This window comes from Anolis carolinensis, chromosome 4 (genome assembly GCF_035594765.1).
Source record: "Anolis carolinensis isolate JA03-04 chromosome 4, rAnoCar3.1.pri, whole genome shotgun sequence".
Lineage (NCBI taxonomy): Eukaryota > Metazoa > Chordata > Lepidosauria > Squamata > Dactyloidae > Anolis > Anolis carolinensis.
Genome location: NC_085844.1, coordinates 177,678,833 through 177,696,521, shown reverse-complemented (window position 1 = coordinate 177,696,521; position 17,689 = coordinate 177,678,833). Strand labels below are relative to the sequence as shown.

General features: G+C 42.7%; 1 protein-coding gene across 1 annotated transcript in view; it reads right to left on the bottom strand.

The window, feature by feature from the left end:
- The window catches only part of eps15 (epidermal growth factor receptor pathway substrate 15), a 94,918-nt gene that overhangs the window by 59,344 nt on the left and 17,885 nt on the right, over nucleotides 1–17,689 (bottom strand). Inside the window, exons 2-5 of the mRNA XM_003220282.4 lie at nucleotides 11,877–11,918; nucleotides 9,328–9,417; nucleotides 6,705–6,752; nucleotides 3,096–3,191 (exon numbers count right to left, since the gene is read on the bottom strand). Of these exons, the coding sequence (XP_003220330.3) occupies nucleotides 3,096–3,191; nucleotides 6,705–6,752; nucleotides 9,328–9,417; nucleotides 11,877–11,918 (276 nt within the window). The remainder of the gene's footprint in view (nucleotides 1–3,095; nucleotides 3,192–6,704; nucleotides 6,753–9,327; nucleotides 9,418–11,876; nucleotides 11,919–17,689) is intronic.

Genomic DNA, 17,689 nt, shown 5'->3' with positions numbered 1-17,689 from the left:
ATGAGTCCAGGATCACACCCAGACTGCGAACCTGTGTCTTTAGGGGGAGTGCGACCCCGTCCAACACAGGCTGTAACCCTATTCCCTGTTCAGCCTTGCGACTGACCAGGAGGACCTCTGTTTTGTCTGGATTCAATTTCAATTTGTTGGCCCTCATCCAGTCCGACACAGTGGCCAGACACCGGTTCAGGACCTGGACCGCCTCCTTAATGACAGGTGGGAAGGAGTGACAGAGCTGGACATCATCTGCGTACAGATGACATCTCACCCCCAAACTCCGGATGATCTCTCCAAGTGGCTTCATGTAGATGTTAAACAACATGGGGGACAGTATTGAACCCTGCGGGACCCCACAAGATAATGGTTATGGGGCCGAGCAGGTGTCCCCCAGTGACACCATCTGGGTGTGGCCCTCCAGGAAGGACTGGAGCCACTGCAGAACAGTACCCCCGAGCCCCATCTCGGCAAGGCGCCCCAGAAAAATACCATGATCGACTGTATCGAAGCTGCTGAGAGGTCCAGCAGAACCAGCAGGGACACACTCCCCCTGTCCAGCTCGCGGCGTGGATCATCGACTAAGGCGACCAAGGCCGTCTCGGTACCATGTCCCGGCCTGAAGCCAGACTGTGCCGGATCTAGAAAATCAATGTCAACCAAGAATGCCTGGAGTTGCGAGGCCACCACACGTTCCATGACCCTGCCCAAAAAGGGGAGATTGGAAATAGGCCGATAGTTCTCCAATTGAGTGGGGTCCAGTGATGGCTTCTTCTACAGCGGTTTGATCACAGCCAATTTAAGGCTTGCTGGAACTATGCCTTCCCGAAGGGAGGCATTCACCACCACCTTCACCCACTCGGCCAATCCGCCTCTGGCTTCTCTCACCAGCCAGGATGGGCAGGGGTCTAGGATGCATGCGGTAGCCCTCGCCTCTCCAAGCACCTTGTCCACATCCTCGAGCTCAACCAACTGAAATGAATCCATCAAAATGGGACAAGCAGGTGCCTGTGTTACATCCTCGGAGACTGCCGTTAACATGGTGTCAAAGCTAGAGCGGATCAGAGCGACTTTGTCTGCAAAGAACCAAGCAAATGCTTCACAGTGGGCTGCCAAGCTGTCAGGGATCCCATCTCTCAAGATGGGATTTAACAAACCTCTGACAACTCGGAACAGCTCCGCCGGACGGTTCTTTGTGGACTCAATATTAGCTGCAAAGAAAGCGTTCTTTGCAGCATCTATTGCCGTGGCATATGCCTTTAAATAAAGGTGCAGCCGTGTTCGGTCTGATTTGTTCCACTTCGAATGCCACACGCACTCTAGTCCCCTCTTCTTTCGTTTCATCGCTGCCAACTCCTCGGTAAACCAAGGAGAAGGTTTAGCTCGGCTACTCGAGAGGGGGCGTTCCGGAGCAATCGTTTATATTGCCCTGGTCATCTCCCTATTCCAGAGAGAGACCAGAGCATCAACAGGATCATCAACCGAAGTGGCGGGAAACTCCCCAAGAGCCGTCAGGAATCCATCAGGATCCATAAGCCTCCTGGGGCGGACCTTTTTAATAGGTTCTCCACCCCTGCGGAGGTTAGGAGGCGCAGACAGTCTAAACCTAATCAGGTGGTGGTCGGTCCATGGCAACGGAACGATGGTGAGCTCCTCCACACCGCCATCTTCCTCCCATCCCTGACAGAAAACCAAGTCCAGTGTGTGTCCCGCTCTGTGAGTGGGGCCAGATACCACTTGGGACAGCCCCATGGTTGCCATGGTGGCCATGAAGTCCTGAGCCATCCCCGAAAGGATGGTCTCCGCATGGACGTTGAAGTCCCCCAGCACTAAAAGTCGCTGGGACTCTAACGCCAGGCTCAAGACCACCCCCGCTAGCTCAGGTAGGGAGACTGTAGTGCAGCGGAGTGGACGGTACACTAGCAGAATCCCTAATCTGTCCTGGTCCCCCACTCTCAGATGGACACATTCGAACAGGGTTGACTGTGGGATGGGGCACCTGGTCAGGGGGATTGATTCCTTGTAGACCACTGCGATGACGCCTCCCCGTCCTCCGGATCTAGGTTGGTGCTGCACGGAGTACCCAGGAGGACAGAGTTGGGTGAGGTTGACCCCCCCGCCTCGTCCAACCAGGTCTCCATTATGCATGCCAGGTCTGCTTTTTCGTCCAGAATAAGATCCTGGATTATACCTATATATACATAAGAACAAACTATATGATAGGCTAGGCTACCCTAGGAAATTTGTCAACATATACAAAAGTCAAAATATGTATGTCTGTATGTATGTATGGTTGGTTGGTTTATACTACAAAGGCTCCTACATGGCTTGATGGTACTGGACCAAACTTAGCACACATATCTTTCATTACCCAACTGAAAATAACTGCAGAGTTTCAATAAAAACAAAGAATGACAGTATATAGATAGAAATGATTAGCTACTGACCTACAGGTATGCATGCATGCAGCGCTTAGATGCAAATACAAAAGGAAAGTATTATAGAAAGGAAGAATTAGCTACTGGTAGACAAAATGACCACACTATGAGGTATACAACACAGGCCTGAAGGCCGCAGTAGGGACATTTATCTCATAAGGAGGTAAGCAAATATTTACATGAGGAAAAAGGAATGCAATTTACCACAGGCTCCAACTAAAAATTTTCATCACAGCACTGTATAGTAATTAACTCATGTTAAAATAAATGCATGGGACAACCTGTATATAATTATTTAGCAAGCATACTATCAGAGCCGGCCCTAGGTATTTTTCAAGTGTAGGCGAACAAAATTTTGGAGCCCCCCCCCAAAACTAATCACTGAAAAATAAAAGCGTTGGATAAGTGAAAATGTTGGATAATAAGGAGGGATTAAGGAAAAGCCTATTAAACATTAAATTACATTATGATTTTACAAATTAAGCACCAAAACATCATGTTTTACAACAAATCAACAGAAAAAGCAGTCTCGACTGCGCCCCCATATGTTTTGCGCCCCAAGCGACCACTTAATTCCCCTCATTGTTGGACCGGCTCTGCATACTATGTAACTTCATCAACTTTTTGCTGTACTTAAACTAAGTATTTTTGAAAATGTCTTACAAATCTAGGTGGAGGAACAGGCAAATTAAGGCTGCTCAACGAAACATCCAATCCATTTTGCGCACAGGCTACAAGCCGTAATGCCACGAAAAATTCCTACAGAAAAAGAAATTAAAAGCATTTTACTCCCGGAAAATGAATTCTTAGATAAAAACACATTAAATCAACATTTTAATCCAGTGTATTTCTCTTACATATTTTATATATTTAATGCAGACTCTTTAGACCTACTGTATTTTGAAGATATATGTATTTTTAAAGAAATCCAGTGTTACAAAGCAATTTGACATAGTTCTCTAAACAGTCCTGAAAATGCATAATTGTTCAGCAGCCAGGAAAGGACACACACAAAGCTAATAAAACCAAAGGGACATTATGTCTTGTTTATGAATTCTAATTGCATGAGAAGTACTGCATATTTTCCCAAAGGTTAATCTAGGAGGGTTTTAAAAATGTGTGATGCAACTTTCTGTGGATGAAACCTCTCCTTTATTTTGAAGATATTACACTACATCTACCAGATTGCTTATCCTGCAGCCTAAATATTCTCAGCTGTCCAAGATACTAAATGCAGTCCTTCCCAAACAGTGCTCTCAAAATTTCTAATTGATTTCTCTTCAACTAATAGGTAAATATATTTCCAGGCTGCATTAAGAAAAGATCCCACATCAAGAAAATATTTTCTATGAATCAGTATAATAAAATTATTTCATCAAACAAATCAGAATTCTCAGAATTCAAAAACATTATAATCTATATCAATATGTGAAGGCCTATTATAGCATCTTTGAGTTGACAGAAACAAGTTTCACATATATAAGTCTACTTCATCCGATACATGGAGTGAAGTACCTAAGAACAGACATTGTTCCCAGGACTAATCTATTACGGAACCGACTAAAGACAGGAAATGACAGAATCCCATCGATGGTCATATACAGCTCTCAATTAAGACTACTCAAACATATAATCAATGAACTACAACCTATTCTGGACAATAGCACTGTCCTCTCAGAGGCTGTTGGTGGCAGGTCTTTACTTGCCTACTTTACAGCCTTCCAAACTCAAACAGTTACTTATCTACAGGAGGATAAACACTAGAGATGGGGAGACAAGTATAAGATACTAACTCTGCCCATGCACCTACTCAGAAATTGTCATCACAGGATGTGATCATGTCAACCACAATATTAGCAGTACTTTCACTTGCTCATCCTCTAATGTGATATTTGTCATCCTATGTCAACAATCCCCGCTTCAGCACTCTGCATTGGACAAACAGGCCAATCTCTGTGCCAATGGATTAATGCATATAAATAGGACATTAGGAATAGGAATACACATTTTAAAAAACCAGTTGCAGAACACTTTGATATTCTTGGGCATTCCATGTCGGACCTCAAAACAGAAGTCCTTGAACAAAAATACCACAAATGAAGTTTAGAAAGTGAAACAGCAGAATATCAACAAACTCCAGCGTATTGACAGTGGGTTGAACAGAGAAAATGGTTTCTCAGAACACTACACATATTATAACACTACTAACACCCCTAGCCCCATGAGAGTTCTCTTTGCCAATTTATCAAATTTTTCTAGCCAGCGTCACACTACATTCCAGTAACTTCATCTACCATTCTTGTGGCTTTCTATTCATCTTGGAATAAGGAACATATTTTTCCTGCCTTTGTCCCCAGAGGACCATCGGTATAATCTCAACACCATATCCACAGGTTTTGCATTTCTGTTGTTATTCACTTATGCAACTTGCTCATTCATAACAATAAAGGTACATCCTTGGCACTTTGCTCTATACATCTGATAATGCACATCTACGAAAAGTTTATGCTATTAACTTCTTTATCTCAGTTGACCTCAAAGATGTATACAGATGTTTCAGTCTATTATGGAGAGAAAGATGAGACATTTGTCATAATCAGAAGAGATTACATCATTATTTCCAGCAACATCTTTTATCAACATTATGAAGCTGCTACTGATTTCATTTCAAAATCTGGTAGAGAAGCGAAAAGAGCTTGATGATGTTGAGGAATAAGAAGTTGGATGAGAGGAATGCTCAATTTCCTGACTATATTTTGCTCACTTTCCTTACTGCAAGAAGAAGGAAAAACTATTCTCATCTTCCTTCATCTCTCTGTCTTATCAACATCATATCCTTACCTTAGTAACCATGGGAAACAAAACAATGGGGAAAACCACATGTTTTCAGACTCCTGCAAATATATACACATACTGTATACACAGCTATTTCAGGAATCATTGAAGGGAAGATGGTAGATGAGAGGGAGGAAACATGGATCTTGTTGTTGTTTATTTGTTCAGTCGCTTCCGACTCTTTGTGACCTCATGGACCAGCCCATGCTAGAGCTTTCTGTTGGTCATCGCCACCCACAGTTTTTTCAAGGTCAAGCCAGTCACTTCAAGGATAACATCCATCCATCTTTCCCCTGGTTGGCCCCTCTTCCTTTTTCCTTGCATTTTCCCCAACATCATTATCTGCTCCAAGCTTTCCTGTCTTCTCATTATGTGGGCAAAGTACTTCATCTTTGCCTCAAATATCCTTCCCTCCAGTGAGCAGTCAGGCATTATTTCCTGGAGTATGGACTGGTTTGATCTTCTTGCGGTCTAAGGCACTCTCATAATTTTCCTCCAACACCACAGTTCAAAAGCCTCTATCTTCCTTCGCTCGGCCTTCCTTATGGTTCAGCGATCGCATCCATAGATTACTACAGGGAATACCATTGCTTTAACTATGCGGACCTTCGATGCCAGTGTAATGTCTCTACTCCTCACTATTTTATCAAGATTGGTCATTGCTCTCCTCCTAAGAAGTAAATGTTTTCCAATTTCCTGGCTGCAGTCTGTGTCTGCAATAATCTTTGCGCCTAGAAATATAAAGTCTGTCACTGCCTCCACGTTTTCTCCCTCTATTTGCCAGTTATCAATCAGTCTGGTTGCCATAATCTTGGTTTTCTTAATGTTTAACTGCGACCCAGCTTTTGCACTTTCTTCTTTCACCTTGGTGCTCCTCCTCACTTTCAGCCATCAAAGTGGTATTATCTGCATATCTAAGGTTAATGTTTCTTCCAGCAATTTTAACTCCAGCCTTGGAATCATCAAGCCCTGCATGTTGCATGATGTGTTCGGTATACTATTTGAATAGGCAGGATGACAGTATACAGCCCTGCCATACTTCTCTCCCAGTCTTGAATCAGTCTGTTGTTCTGTGGTCTGTTCTTACTGTTGCTACTTGGTTGTTATACAGATTCCTCAGGAGACAAACAAGGTGATTCGGTATCTCCATACCACCAAGAACTAGCCACAATTTATTATGATTCACACAGTCAAAGGCTTTAGAATAGTCAATAAAACAGAAATAGATATTTTTCTGAAACTCCCTACCTTCCTCCATTATCCAGCAGATATTGGCAATTTGGTTATGTATCTTACCAGGCCATTAATACAAAATGCAGAGGCTCGGTGCTACTGACAAGACTAAGATGAAGCCCATATTAACACAACATATGTTGCAAAAGGTCATTTTTATACCCTTGGAGTTCCTTGACCATATTAAAACATTCACACTTTTACCTGTTTGTTTAAGACACCTTTGCCATCTGTGTCGGCAAGATCCCAAACCTAAACACAATTGAACAAAGAAAGCATGTGAAACAGTATCAGTATTTAGTTTTGATTAAAGATGAAGCAATTTAGTTGCAGTCCTTGTCATAGCTCAAAATGAACCACAAACAAAGCACAATGTTACAAATCTGGGCGTCAAGGCCCTCCTTTGCCCCTCACTGTTGGCCTGACTGGATGGCAGAAACAGGAAATGGAGACCAACAACACCTGGAGGATTACAGTTTCTTCGCTCATAGCACACAAAATATGTATATATAGATATAAAATCCTTTTTTACATTCAGTTTAGATTGGGGCATTCGCCTTCAGTATAACACCCAATCTAAACTTTGCACTTCCATTCTGGATTGATGAGACATTCTGAAATCATGTATTTGAAAACATACTAGATATCTGTCTTAAGGAGCTATACTACCGTGTCTCCCCAAAAATAGGACATCCCCATAAAATAAGACCTAGTAGAGATTTTGGTGACTGGCCAAATATAAGACCTCCCCTGAAAGTAAGACCTAGCAGGAGGGAGCCGCCGCCGAGGAAGGAGCCCTTCCCCCTTCCCTTTCCCTTTGCTCACATCCTCTTGCCTGGGCCAGCCACCGAGGGGCTCAAAGGCAGAGAAAGACCCGACCATCTGGCCCCTTCCCTCCCTCCCCGGCAGGCCCAACCCCGCACACTCAACTCGCTCTTGCTGGATTTCTCCCAAGTCTTCATCCACTCGGCAGGGAGCACATCCCCATTGCCACTGCCATCTTCCCCATCTGGCTCTGGAAGCGCCCGGATGTACAAACGGCAGGCAGGCAGGCAAGCAAGCAAGAAGGGGCCCTCTGTGCCAACCTCGATGGAGGCGACATCGTCGAGGAAGGCACGGTGGGCTCCTTCTTGCTTGCTTGCCTGTCTGCCTGCCGCTTGTACATCCAGGCGCTTCCAGCACCAGACGGGGAAGATGGCAGTGGCAACGGGGACGCGCTCCCTGCCGAGTGGATGAAGACTTGGGAGAAATCCAGCAAGGGCGAGTTGAGTGTGTGGGGCTGGGCCTGCCGGGGAGGGAGGGAAGGGGCCAGATGGTCGGGTCTTTCTCCCCCTTTGAGCCCCTCGGTTGCAGGGACGCCGTGGGTTGGGTTTCTCTCTTGTGCCAGGCCTCAGCCCCATCTCTCTCGACAGTGTCTGGATCCAGCTTGTCTTCTTCAAACTGGATTAACTGGAAGTGTAGACTCATACCATCCAGGCAAAGCAGAGCATCTGGAGTCAGAAACCTGGACTCTGTTAACAGTTTTGTCCAAGCCTGGGCCAACTTTGGCTCCCCAGGTATTTTTGGACTTCAACTCTCACAACTCCTAACAGCTGGTAGCCTGTTAGGAATTGTGGGAGTTGAAGTCAAAACACCTGGAGAGCCGAAGTTCGCCCAGGCCTGGTTTAGTCTCATATCATCCACTTCAAAGCAGATATCCTATCATCTGCTTCAAAACAAATAATCTGGATTCAGAAACCTGTTTTCTATGACAGTTTAGACTCATATCATCCATTTCAAAGCAGATATATGGTTATGCTGTTTTGTGATGACAACTCTGTACAGTATATAATAAATGTTCTCTTTTTTTGTTCAACAATAAATGTGAATTCTTCATGAAAAAATACGACATCCCCCGAAAATAAGACCTAGTACATCTTTTGGAGCAAAAATTAATATAAGACACTGTCTTATTTTCGGGGAAACAGGCTATGTTGAGGTATGGTCAGTTCACAGAGAAACCATCCACCAGTGAGCTATGTATACTTAAGGACATTTCTCTCAGCTGTCCCTAAACTCTTCAGCATATTAGAGAGCATGATGTTTTCTTGGAGAGAGAAAAGCAGATTGTCTTAAATGAGGAACACACAGGCAAACACAGGAAACAGACATTTGGAAGAATGTGTAGAAGGCCACGAATTATTCTGTGAATTTGAAACTACCAAACCAAGTCAAAGTTCTCTCCCTTATCAGTGATGATGAGCAACAGTTTCAGTCCTCAGGGAACATGCAGGTGACGTTGGAATATTCAGCCTGTATAATGTCTCTGTACAAGGTAGTAAAATGTGGGAAAGACATTCTTAGGTGGATTTGTAATTCATTCACTGACCAAACTCAAGGGGATGCTCACCAATTACTCCTCTTCACTTGGACAGAAGTGACTACTGGGGTGTCACTGGGTTATGTTCTATTCAACATCTTTAGCAATGACTTGGATGAAGGTTTAGAGGGCATTACACTTGCTGGCAACACCAAATTAGAGTGATAAGTAATACTCCAGAGGACAGGATATGAGTTCAAAATTACCATAACAGATTAAAGTGATTGGGAAAAATAAAAAAATGAATATCAACAAGGAGAAATGCACAGTACTATGCTTAAGTAGAAAAAAATTCAAAGAGGTTATCCAAAGTGCTAAAACTATTTTAGGGATAGGCTTCAGCATTTTACAGAACTCTTCAAAATGCTGGAAAGCTGCCTGATACCACTGGTGGCAAGTAACACCATTTTAATTCTTAGCAAACCCAATCCATAATGATTTGCCCTCTTACTTGACACAAAGCAATACCTTCCCAAGTATCAAATCTGTCAGTCCTGATTTCTTCAGAAAGACAGCTGCATCAGAGGCCAAAACCCTTCCAGAATTACTAGGATCAACCTGTCAAAGAAAGTGACATGACTGATGATGCATTCCATACCAAGTCTTAAATAGCTAAGATAATCTCAAAGAGTGATTGATTAAGGCTTACACTATTTTCAACAGATTTTTTGTTTATTGACAAATACGTAAACAATATATGAAGCACAGGGAACAGAACTATACATTGTACCTAGAACTGTGAGCTTGTTTAAAATAATTAAAAATACCAATGGCCTGTAGTAGAATTATTTCAATACTGTAAATAATGGAATAAAGATTTATTCCCCTGGACGAGTAAGGTCTGCAGCCTTTTGGGCATTTCTTCAATATGTTTTGTTATTTGATTCTGAGGAATCATTAGCAATATCAATTTCATAACACAAATAGGTAAGTGAGCTTCCATTCATATTCATCCATCCAGCAGCAAATGAATGAACAACACACATTCAGCACAAATCTCAATTCTTTGGTTGCTGCACATCTACACCATAACAACAAGCTAATAAAAAGCTACAAGTCATGAAAAATAATCTAGCCCGTTTTAGGATACAGCATGTGACTAGAATCACATATATCCCATTTTCAGCTTACTGCTTTCCCCCAGTCCAAATCCAAGTACCAGAACTGAACACCTGAAAATGCTTTTGCGACATCTCTCCCTCTATGTATTTTGCCATGCCATAGTCACATGGAAACATGGAGAAATGTTTTTCCATATTCTATCTTTTACATGATTAAAGCATCTTCTTGTGATTTGCTTCTTCCTTACTTAGCAGCAATAGGATAAATCAGTCAGTAGAGATGGGGGACCATATTGTTTATGCTGTTCAACTGGATGTTTGGATACTGATTTTATATTGAATGCAGCTGTTAAATTTAAAAGTGCTAAAGACAAGCAATATAATTGTATGCTTCATTAGGGTAATCCAGTAAGAATGTAATGAAGTGCATACTTAAACTGAAGCATAAAGTCTGTTTCCCCTTCCCGAGGGGAAAGACTTACTATGTGTTATTACTTTTGTTTAATTACTACATTATTACATTATCTTTATGCCACACCACTGAAGGAGTTCACGGTTTTGAATGACTTTCCATCTTGCAGGGTAGAGATAGGGTGGCATATCTTTTACAGACTTAAGCAAACCAACTTTAGATTTGAATGCCACCCAGAAAGAGTGCAGCATTAATTTCACTTCCTCCCAAGATGTAAATATGTTGAGGCTTTGGCTACCTCACTATTATTAACAGCCACAATTCTTCTAACAGATCAACCCACTCCATTGTTTGGCTGAATCAAGAGGGATATATTCACTTAGGATGAAAAAGATACTGACATTTATAAATTAAGGGATTGTAAATAGTTTTACTGAAGTGAGCAGTTTAATGGTTGCAGCATCCGGGGCTTATATACAGACTTCTGATAGTTTGGTTATAAGTTGTAATTGCACATGAAATCAAAAATGGGTGTAAAACAACCACCAGCTCAGCATAAAAACATCCAGGTTGTATTAAAAGGAAATAACCAATTATCAAAATTCTCCTCTATGCTATGCTACTCAATACTATACTTCCTCTGCAAGTATTTTCCATAAATTATTACTAGTCACCAGTATTGTTGCATCAATCTAATTAATATTTGAAACTTAACAAGGACAAAGTCAAGTTTCATTTCAGAGAAAACTAAAAATGTCTAATGTTGTAGGAAAGTAGTGGAGTCTCATTTAGTTTCACAGCTAAATGAAAGCGCACTTCCATTCTACTAAAGCAACATTGACTATAGACTGCCAAAAGTAAAAAGTGACCTAGATTCAGTGCTTGTCATGTAGTGATGGAGGCTATAGAAATGTCTGTACACTGCACTGAAAAGAACTCAGAACAAACTTCTTCCCTTTATTATGGTCCTAGTGGACACCATAGTATTCAAGTCAAAGAGGCGTTTTCATTATAATAATTATATTATGACGATTACGTCAAATTTTAGAAACTGCCCATACCAGCAGGCATAAAGCAACATCAGTGCAGCTAAACTACACATTCAAAGCAAAGTCTTAAGCTATTGATAGAACTTTTATTCAATTCACTTCAACAAGGAGTCATTATGATGCAACACAGCACATTCTTCTTATATTGGAATAAATAAATTAGTGTTTGGGGCAAGAGATTGATTAAATGGAACAGTCAGCTTTTGCAATTGCTGTCTCAGGACAATAATTATGGGTTTGCATTGGTAAAAGTAATTATTTGTTTTAGAAATGAATGCTATCACCAAAACCCAACTCTTAAATGGATGAAATTATACTCCCCAAAGTAACTTTACAGTTTATGTATTTATTTATACATAATTTATATATTCACTCTGTAGCTTAACAACAAGAAAGGGGCCATTTTTCTTCAAAATGGGGACTATCCACAAATAAGCAAAGTAAGAGGCAATATTTCACATAAATATAAGCACATAGGAAATTCACCACACTTACCTGATGATAGTACTTCTCATATACAGGATTTGCACTTGATAGCTGTAATGGCAAAAAAAGATTTGCGAACAGTAATTAAATTATAATTAAAAAGGTAAGAGATATGTTAGGTTTTTTCACCATTGTCAAAAATTAGAAGTGCAAGACTGGAATTAGATGTGTATTCAGAAACAGGACATATGTATTTAATTATAATATATGGAAATATATTTGAAAGTGACAAGAGTTTCCACTTCAGAGGAAGCCACCAGAATTACAATGATACATTATCTTCATTATATCTTCATTTATATCCTGGCTTTCCCTCAAAAAAGAACTCCAGGAGGCTTACAAAAATTAGCACTAGTTCAAATAACTGACCATAGCATAGGTAAAACATACAAAAAGTTATTGTTCACATTCCATTAAACTATTTGTAGAATGTCTCCTATTAACTGCAAATAGATTCATAAATATATTGTGTATTAACTTTTATAGTCTTGTCCATGAGAGTTTTAGTTGCACTATATGTATGAATCTAAAACACCACTGGGCTGTTGCTGCTAGAAAAGAGCTCTATGGAATTTGCACATAAGGTTTAGTTCTTAATTTTGAACCATGTAATTATTGTGATGTTGCTGAATGCAGTCCTTAGATAAAACTAATCAATGCTCTAACATAGAATTAGAGTAAACAGGGTTGTCATTCACTAAGGGAGACTGAGTTCGAGGCTATTTTCCCTACTCCATTTCAATGGATCTTACATAGAAAATTCCCCAATAGATTTTTCTATTGAGCTTATGGCTTTTGTCTCCCAATTAGTTTAAATTACCAAGAAGTCAAGTTCCTGACCACTTACAAGATATTTGTAAAAGTTGTTAGACTCAATTCCTGTAAGATTCCGATGAAAGAATGAAGTCATACATATCCAGGTCATGAATAGCACAGGCAAAAATCAGCAACTCTGGCTGAAAAAGTCAGCTTAGATGACTTACTTACGAGGGAGCATTGAACCTCAGTCCCTCTAGCTATTTTGAACTTCAACTCTCACAATCCCTTGTAATTGTCAATTTTGTAAGAGGCTGATGGGAACTGTAGACCAAAGTATCTGGAGGGCCAAAAATCCCTTGTCTGTGTGTTAAGTAATGGCATTAACTCTTGCAACTTTGACATACAATCTTGTCAAAATGATCCAGCCAGCCATTCCAGAAAATTAATTTATGGTACTGTATTGTACTATTTAATTCCAACAAAATCATATGCATAGTTACTCAGAGGCCTCACAACTTTTAATGTAGTATACTTCTGAATAAGTCGTGTTGTATTAACTGCTTTTGCTATGTATAAAATAAAATAGTCATAGGATATAGAATTTCTAAAGAACTACATTATTTTAAAATATATACAGATATCTACAGGAAACAAAAGTTGTTTCTTTCAGAAAACTACCTTCCTGAACTGTTCCTCACAAACAGTAGGTGATTTGACCTACTTGAATTCCTGCAGAATTTTCTGTTCTGTAACTCTACCCACTTCATAGTCTATTTGAAGGGTAGAGCTAGCTGGAATACCAAGGATGGAGAACCTGTGGACTTTCAGGGATTGTTAGTCTATACCTCTCACTATCTTTGAACCTTTGTCATGTTGATTAAAAGATGATGGAAGATGAAGTCCAACAACTTATGAAAGGTCACAGGTCTCCAATCCCTTGTTTTACACCAACATATTAACGACTTACCAGATTTACAGTAGGACAGTTATCTATACAGATATGCCATTCCTGAAATAGGGAATTAATTTTGGAGTTCATAGACTTGGGGCAAGATAGCAATAGCCCCTGACTTCAAATGATTCTATGGTCATTGTATGTCAGGACCCTGGCTGCAGAGCACCAATAACCTTACACAGAGGCCAGTCTCTATCTAATATCTTTATTTAAGAAATATATAAAATCAATAAAAACAAGTGAAGAATATAGTTCAGAAGCAGACCTTTCAGATGAGGTCAAATATAGTCCAGAAATGTATTGTCCAATATAAGATATTAGAGTTCAAAGTTTTAATCCACTTGACCGAAACACACACTTTGCCAAGCAATAGTGTGGGGAAATAACAGAGTCTTTAAAGTCCAATGAAGCTTGACAACAAGGCTGGAAATAAACTTGATTCTTGGCTAGATCCGTGACTGAAGACGAGGCAAACATGAAGCATGAAACAGAGTCCGTGGTAAAACCGTGAGACAGGGCAAGGCTTGAAGCTTGATCCGGGAAGCAAGGAACTGGGATTACGAAGTCCACACACGATCTCTCTCCTCAAGCTGATCAATTGACTCCGCAAAGAATCCCTCGCACCAAACACCTATATTGGGTCTCGTTTTCCCGCCAACAGAACTCTTTCCCTAGAGAACGAGAAGCGAAACCCAACTCTGTCCAGATGCATGACTCCTTAGAATTTCCCAAGGGAAGCAGACCTAATCAGCCATTTGTTTGGCAGCGATTCTCAGGCTTCTCCGATTAGCCTCCCTGACTCCCCTATCTTTAGAATAATTTTCCCTCCTGGGAAATGGGGGGGAGTTCTGCCCAAGGCCTGTTTGGCTGAATTCTTGAGGGCAAACATCAACATCCTGCAGGTGAAGAGACTCCGGCTCTTGCTGAACCGGCGAAAACCCCATGTTTTCCTCTTCGTCTGCCACAATAGTACTAGGAACAGGACTACAAGGCCCATGAGTCATCACACTATCCCCGCCCTCAAGGCCCCCCTCAAACAGGGCCCCTCTCCTCGAGTCGCGGGGCTTGGTAGGGTAGGCCTGATGGAAGCGGCGGACTAAGTCGGGGGCATGGACTGTGGAAGCGTCTTCCCAGGAGCGTTCTTCGGGGCCAAAACCCACCCAGTCAATGAGATACTGAAGGCGGCGGCGATGGAAGCGAGAATCCAAAATGTCCTGAACCTCGAACTCCTCCTCTCCGTCCACTAGAACAGGGGCGGGGGGTGGCCGACTCGCGTCGGGGCGTACACCATCCGCCGGAAGGAGCAGGGAACGGTGGAACACCGGATGGATGTGCATGGAGCGCGGAAGTTGGAGTTTGAAAGTCACGGGGTTAAGTTGCGCCATCACTGGGTAGGGGATGGCGTAGAAACAGGCATCTAACTTCCGGCAGGGACGGTGGGAGGGCAAAAAGCGAGTGGACAACAGAACCCGATCTCCTACCTTGATCTCGGGGCCCGGCTGGCGATGGCCGTCAGCGTGGCGTTTGTAGTCCTCCTTGGCTTGATCCAGTTGTTGGTATAAAAGTTCTTGTACTGCTGTGAGTTCCTGCAGCCAGTCCTCCGCTGCAGGGACTTCTGAGGTTTCAATGACAGAAGGAAAGAAACGTAGATGGAAACCGTAGTTTGCAAAGAACGGGGTTTCTTTAGTTGAAGCCTGGACACCATTGTTGTATGCAAACTCTGACAGAGGTAATAGGGAAGCCCAATTGTCCTGTTGGTAGTTTACATAACAGCGAAGGTATTGTTCCAAAGTGGCGTTGGTGCGCTCAGTGTGCCCATCCGTTTGAGGATGGTGAGCTGAAGATAAACGAGAGTCTATGCCCATTAGTTTTTGTAGTGCTTTCCAGAAACGAGAGGTGAATTGAGATCCACGGTCAGTGACTAAACTCTTGGGCAATCCATATAGTCGGAAAATATGTTGAAGGAATAAATCTGCAGTCTCTTTGGCCGTGGGGAGACCATCGCAGGGGATGAAATGGGCCAACTTGGTAAAAAGGTCCACCACTACTAGAATCGTGGTGAATCCAAGGGAGGGTGGTAAGTCAGTGATAAAATCCACGGAAATTATCTCCCATGGGCGAGAAGGAGTGGGAAGGGGATGCAGTAGCCCTGACGGCTTCTCCCTTCGTGTCTTGGAACGCTGACATACAGGACAGGTATTGACATATTTCTCCACATCCTTGCGGATCTTGGGCCACCAGAAATCTCGTAGGATCAAGTGCATGGTTTTAAATAGCCCAAAATGTCCTGCTGGCTTGCTGTCATGACACAGATGAAGTGCTTTTTCTCTGCCGGGACCTGGAGGAATGTAAACATGATTCCTGTAGCATAGTAGCCCATCCTTAAGTGAGAATGGGAAACGTAGTCCTTGGCGAATCTGTTCTTGAGCCCAGGCATCTGTCTGTTGACTGGCTCTAATTTCTTGAGTGCAAAGGGATTCTGGGTTAGAGGGAGTTGGTTCAATTGGAGTGGATTTGGTGTTTCCCACTGTGAGCGTGGCAAAGTTTTCGGGTTGCAGCAATCGAGATTCTGAGGTCTCTCTGCGTCCTGCAGCATACTCTGGTTTCCGTGATAGAGCATCTGCTTGCTTGGTCTGAGCCGGGGTCACATAATGGATCTGGAAGTCGAAACGTTCAAAGAACAAAGCCCAGCGCTGCTGCCTTTGATTTAACTTTCGTGCGGTCCTTAGGTGCTCTAAATTTCGATGATCAGTATGAACTTCAATGGGAAATTTGGCCCCTTCCAACCAATGTCTCCAATTTTCAAAAGCTGCCTTTATGGCCAAAAGTTCTTTCTCCCAAATAGTGTAATTTCTCTCTGGGGCTGTTAGTTGACGGGAGTAATAGGCACAAGGATGAAGATGTTCTCCCACTGGTTGCATGAGTACAGCCCCAATTGCCACATCAGAGGCGTCAGCCTGCACAACAAAAGGGGTTTTAGGATCAGGGTGCTGTAGAATTGGCTGGGTCGTGAATAACTGCTTTAGCTGGTGGAACCCTTTCTCTGCTTGCTCCGTCCAGCAGAAAGGCTGTTTCCCTCGGATGCAGCTGGTGATTGGGTCAGACCAGCGAGCGAAGTCTGGGATGAATTTGCGGTAGTAGTTTGCAAACCCCAAGAACCGCTGTACTTCCTTCTTGTTGGTTGGCGCCCGCCATTCCAATACTGCTGAAACCTTTGCCGGGTCCATGGAGAGCCCTAGTGGCGAGACGCGGTATCCCAGGAAGTCTACCTCTTGCAGATCAAAGGCGCATTTCTCTAACTTGGCATATAGTCCATGATCCCGCAATCGTTGTAGCACCATTCTGACGTGTTGCTCGTGTTCCGATTGTGATCTAGAATACACCAAAAAATCGTCCAAATATATAATCAAGAACCGATCTAGATAATCCTGGAAGATATCGTTGACAAAATGCTGGAATGTTGCGGGAGCTCCGGATAATCCGTAATTCATGACTAGGGACTCAAATAATCCGAATTTGGTCTGGAAGGCGGTTTTCCATTCGTCCCCTTCTCTTATGCGAACTAGATTGTAAGCCCCGCGGAGATCCAGCTTGGTGTAAACCTTGGCCCCTCGGAGCCGGTCTAATAGGTCCGAGATCAGAGGCAGGGGGTAGCGATTCCGCTTCGTGATATTGTTCAATGCTCTATAGTCCACAACCAAGCGTAGGTCCCCTGACTTCTTTTTCACAAACATCACTGGGGAAGCTGCTGGGGATTGAGAGGGTCTGATGAACCCCTTGCGGAGGTTTGACTCTATGAACTCCCTGAGAGCTTCTTGCTCTGGTTCAGTCAGGGAGTAGAGGTGTCCTCGCGGAATTGGGGCCCCCTCCACCAGGTCAATGGCACAGTCGTAGGGTCTATGTGGGGGTAGTTTCTCGGCTTCCTTTTCATTGAAAACATCCCAAAAGTCCGAATATTTCTTGGGCAAGGTGATGATGGGCTCTGCGTCTGTGGCATGGCAGACCTTGGCTACTAGACAATGGTTTTGGCAATATCTTGAGGCGAACTGCAGTTCTCTGTTGGACCAGGATATGTTTGGGTCGTGGAGTGTCAGCCATGGAATACCCA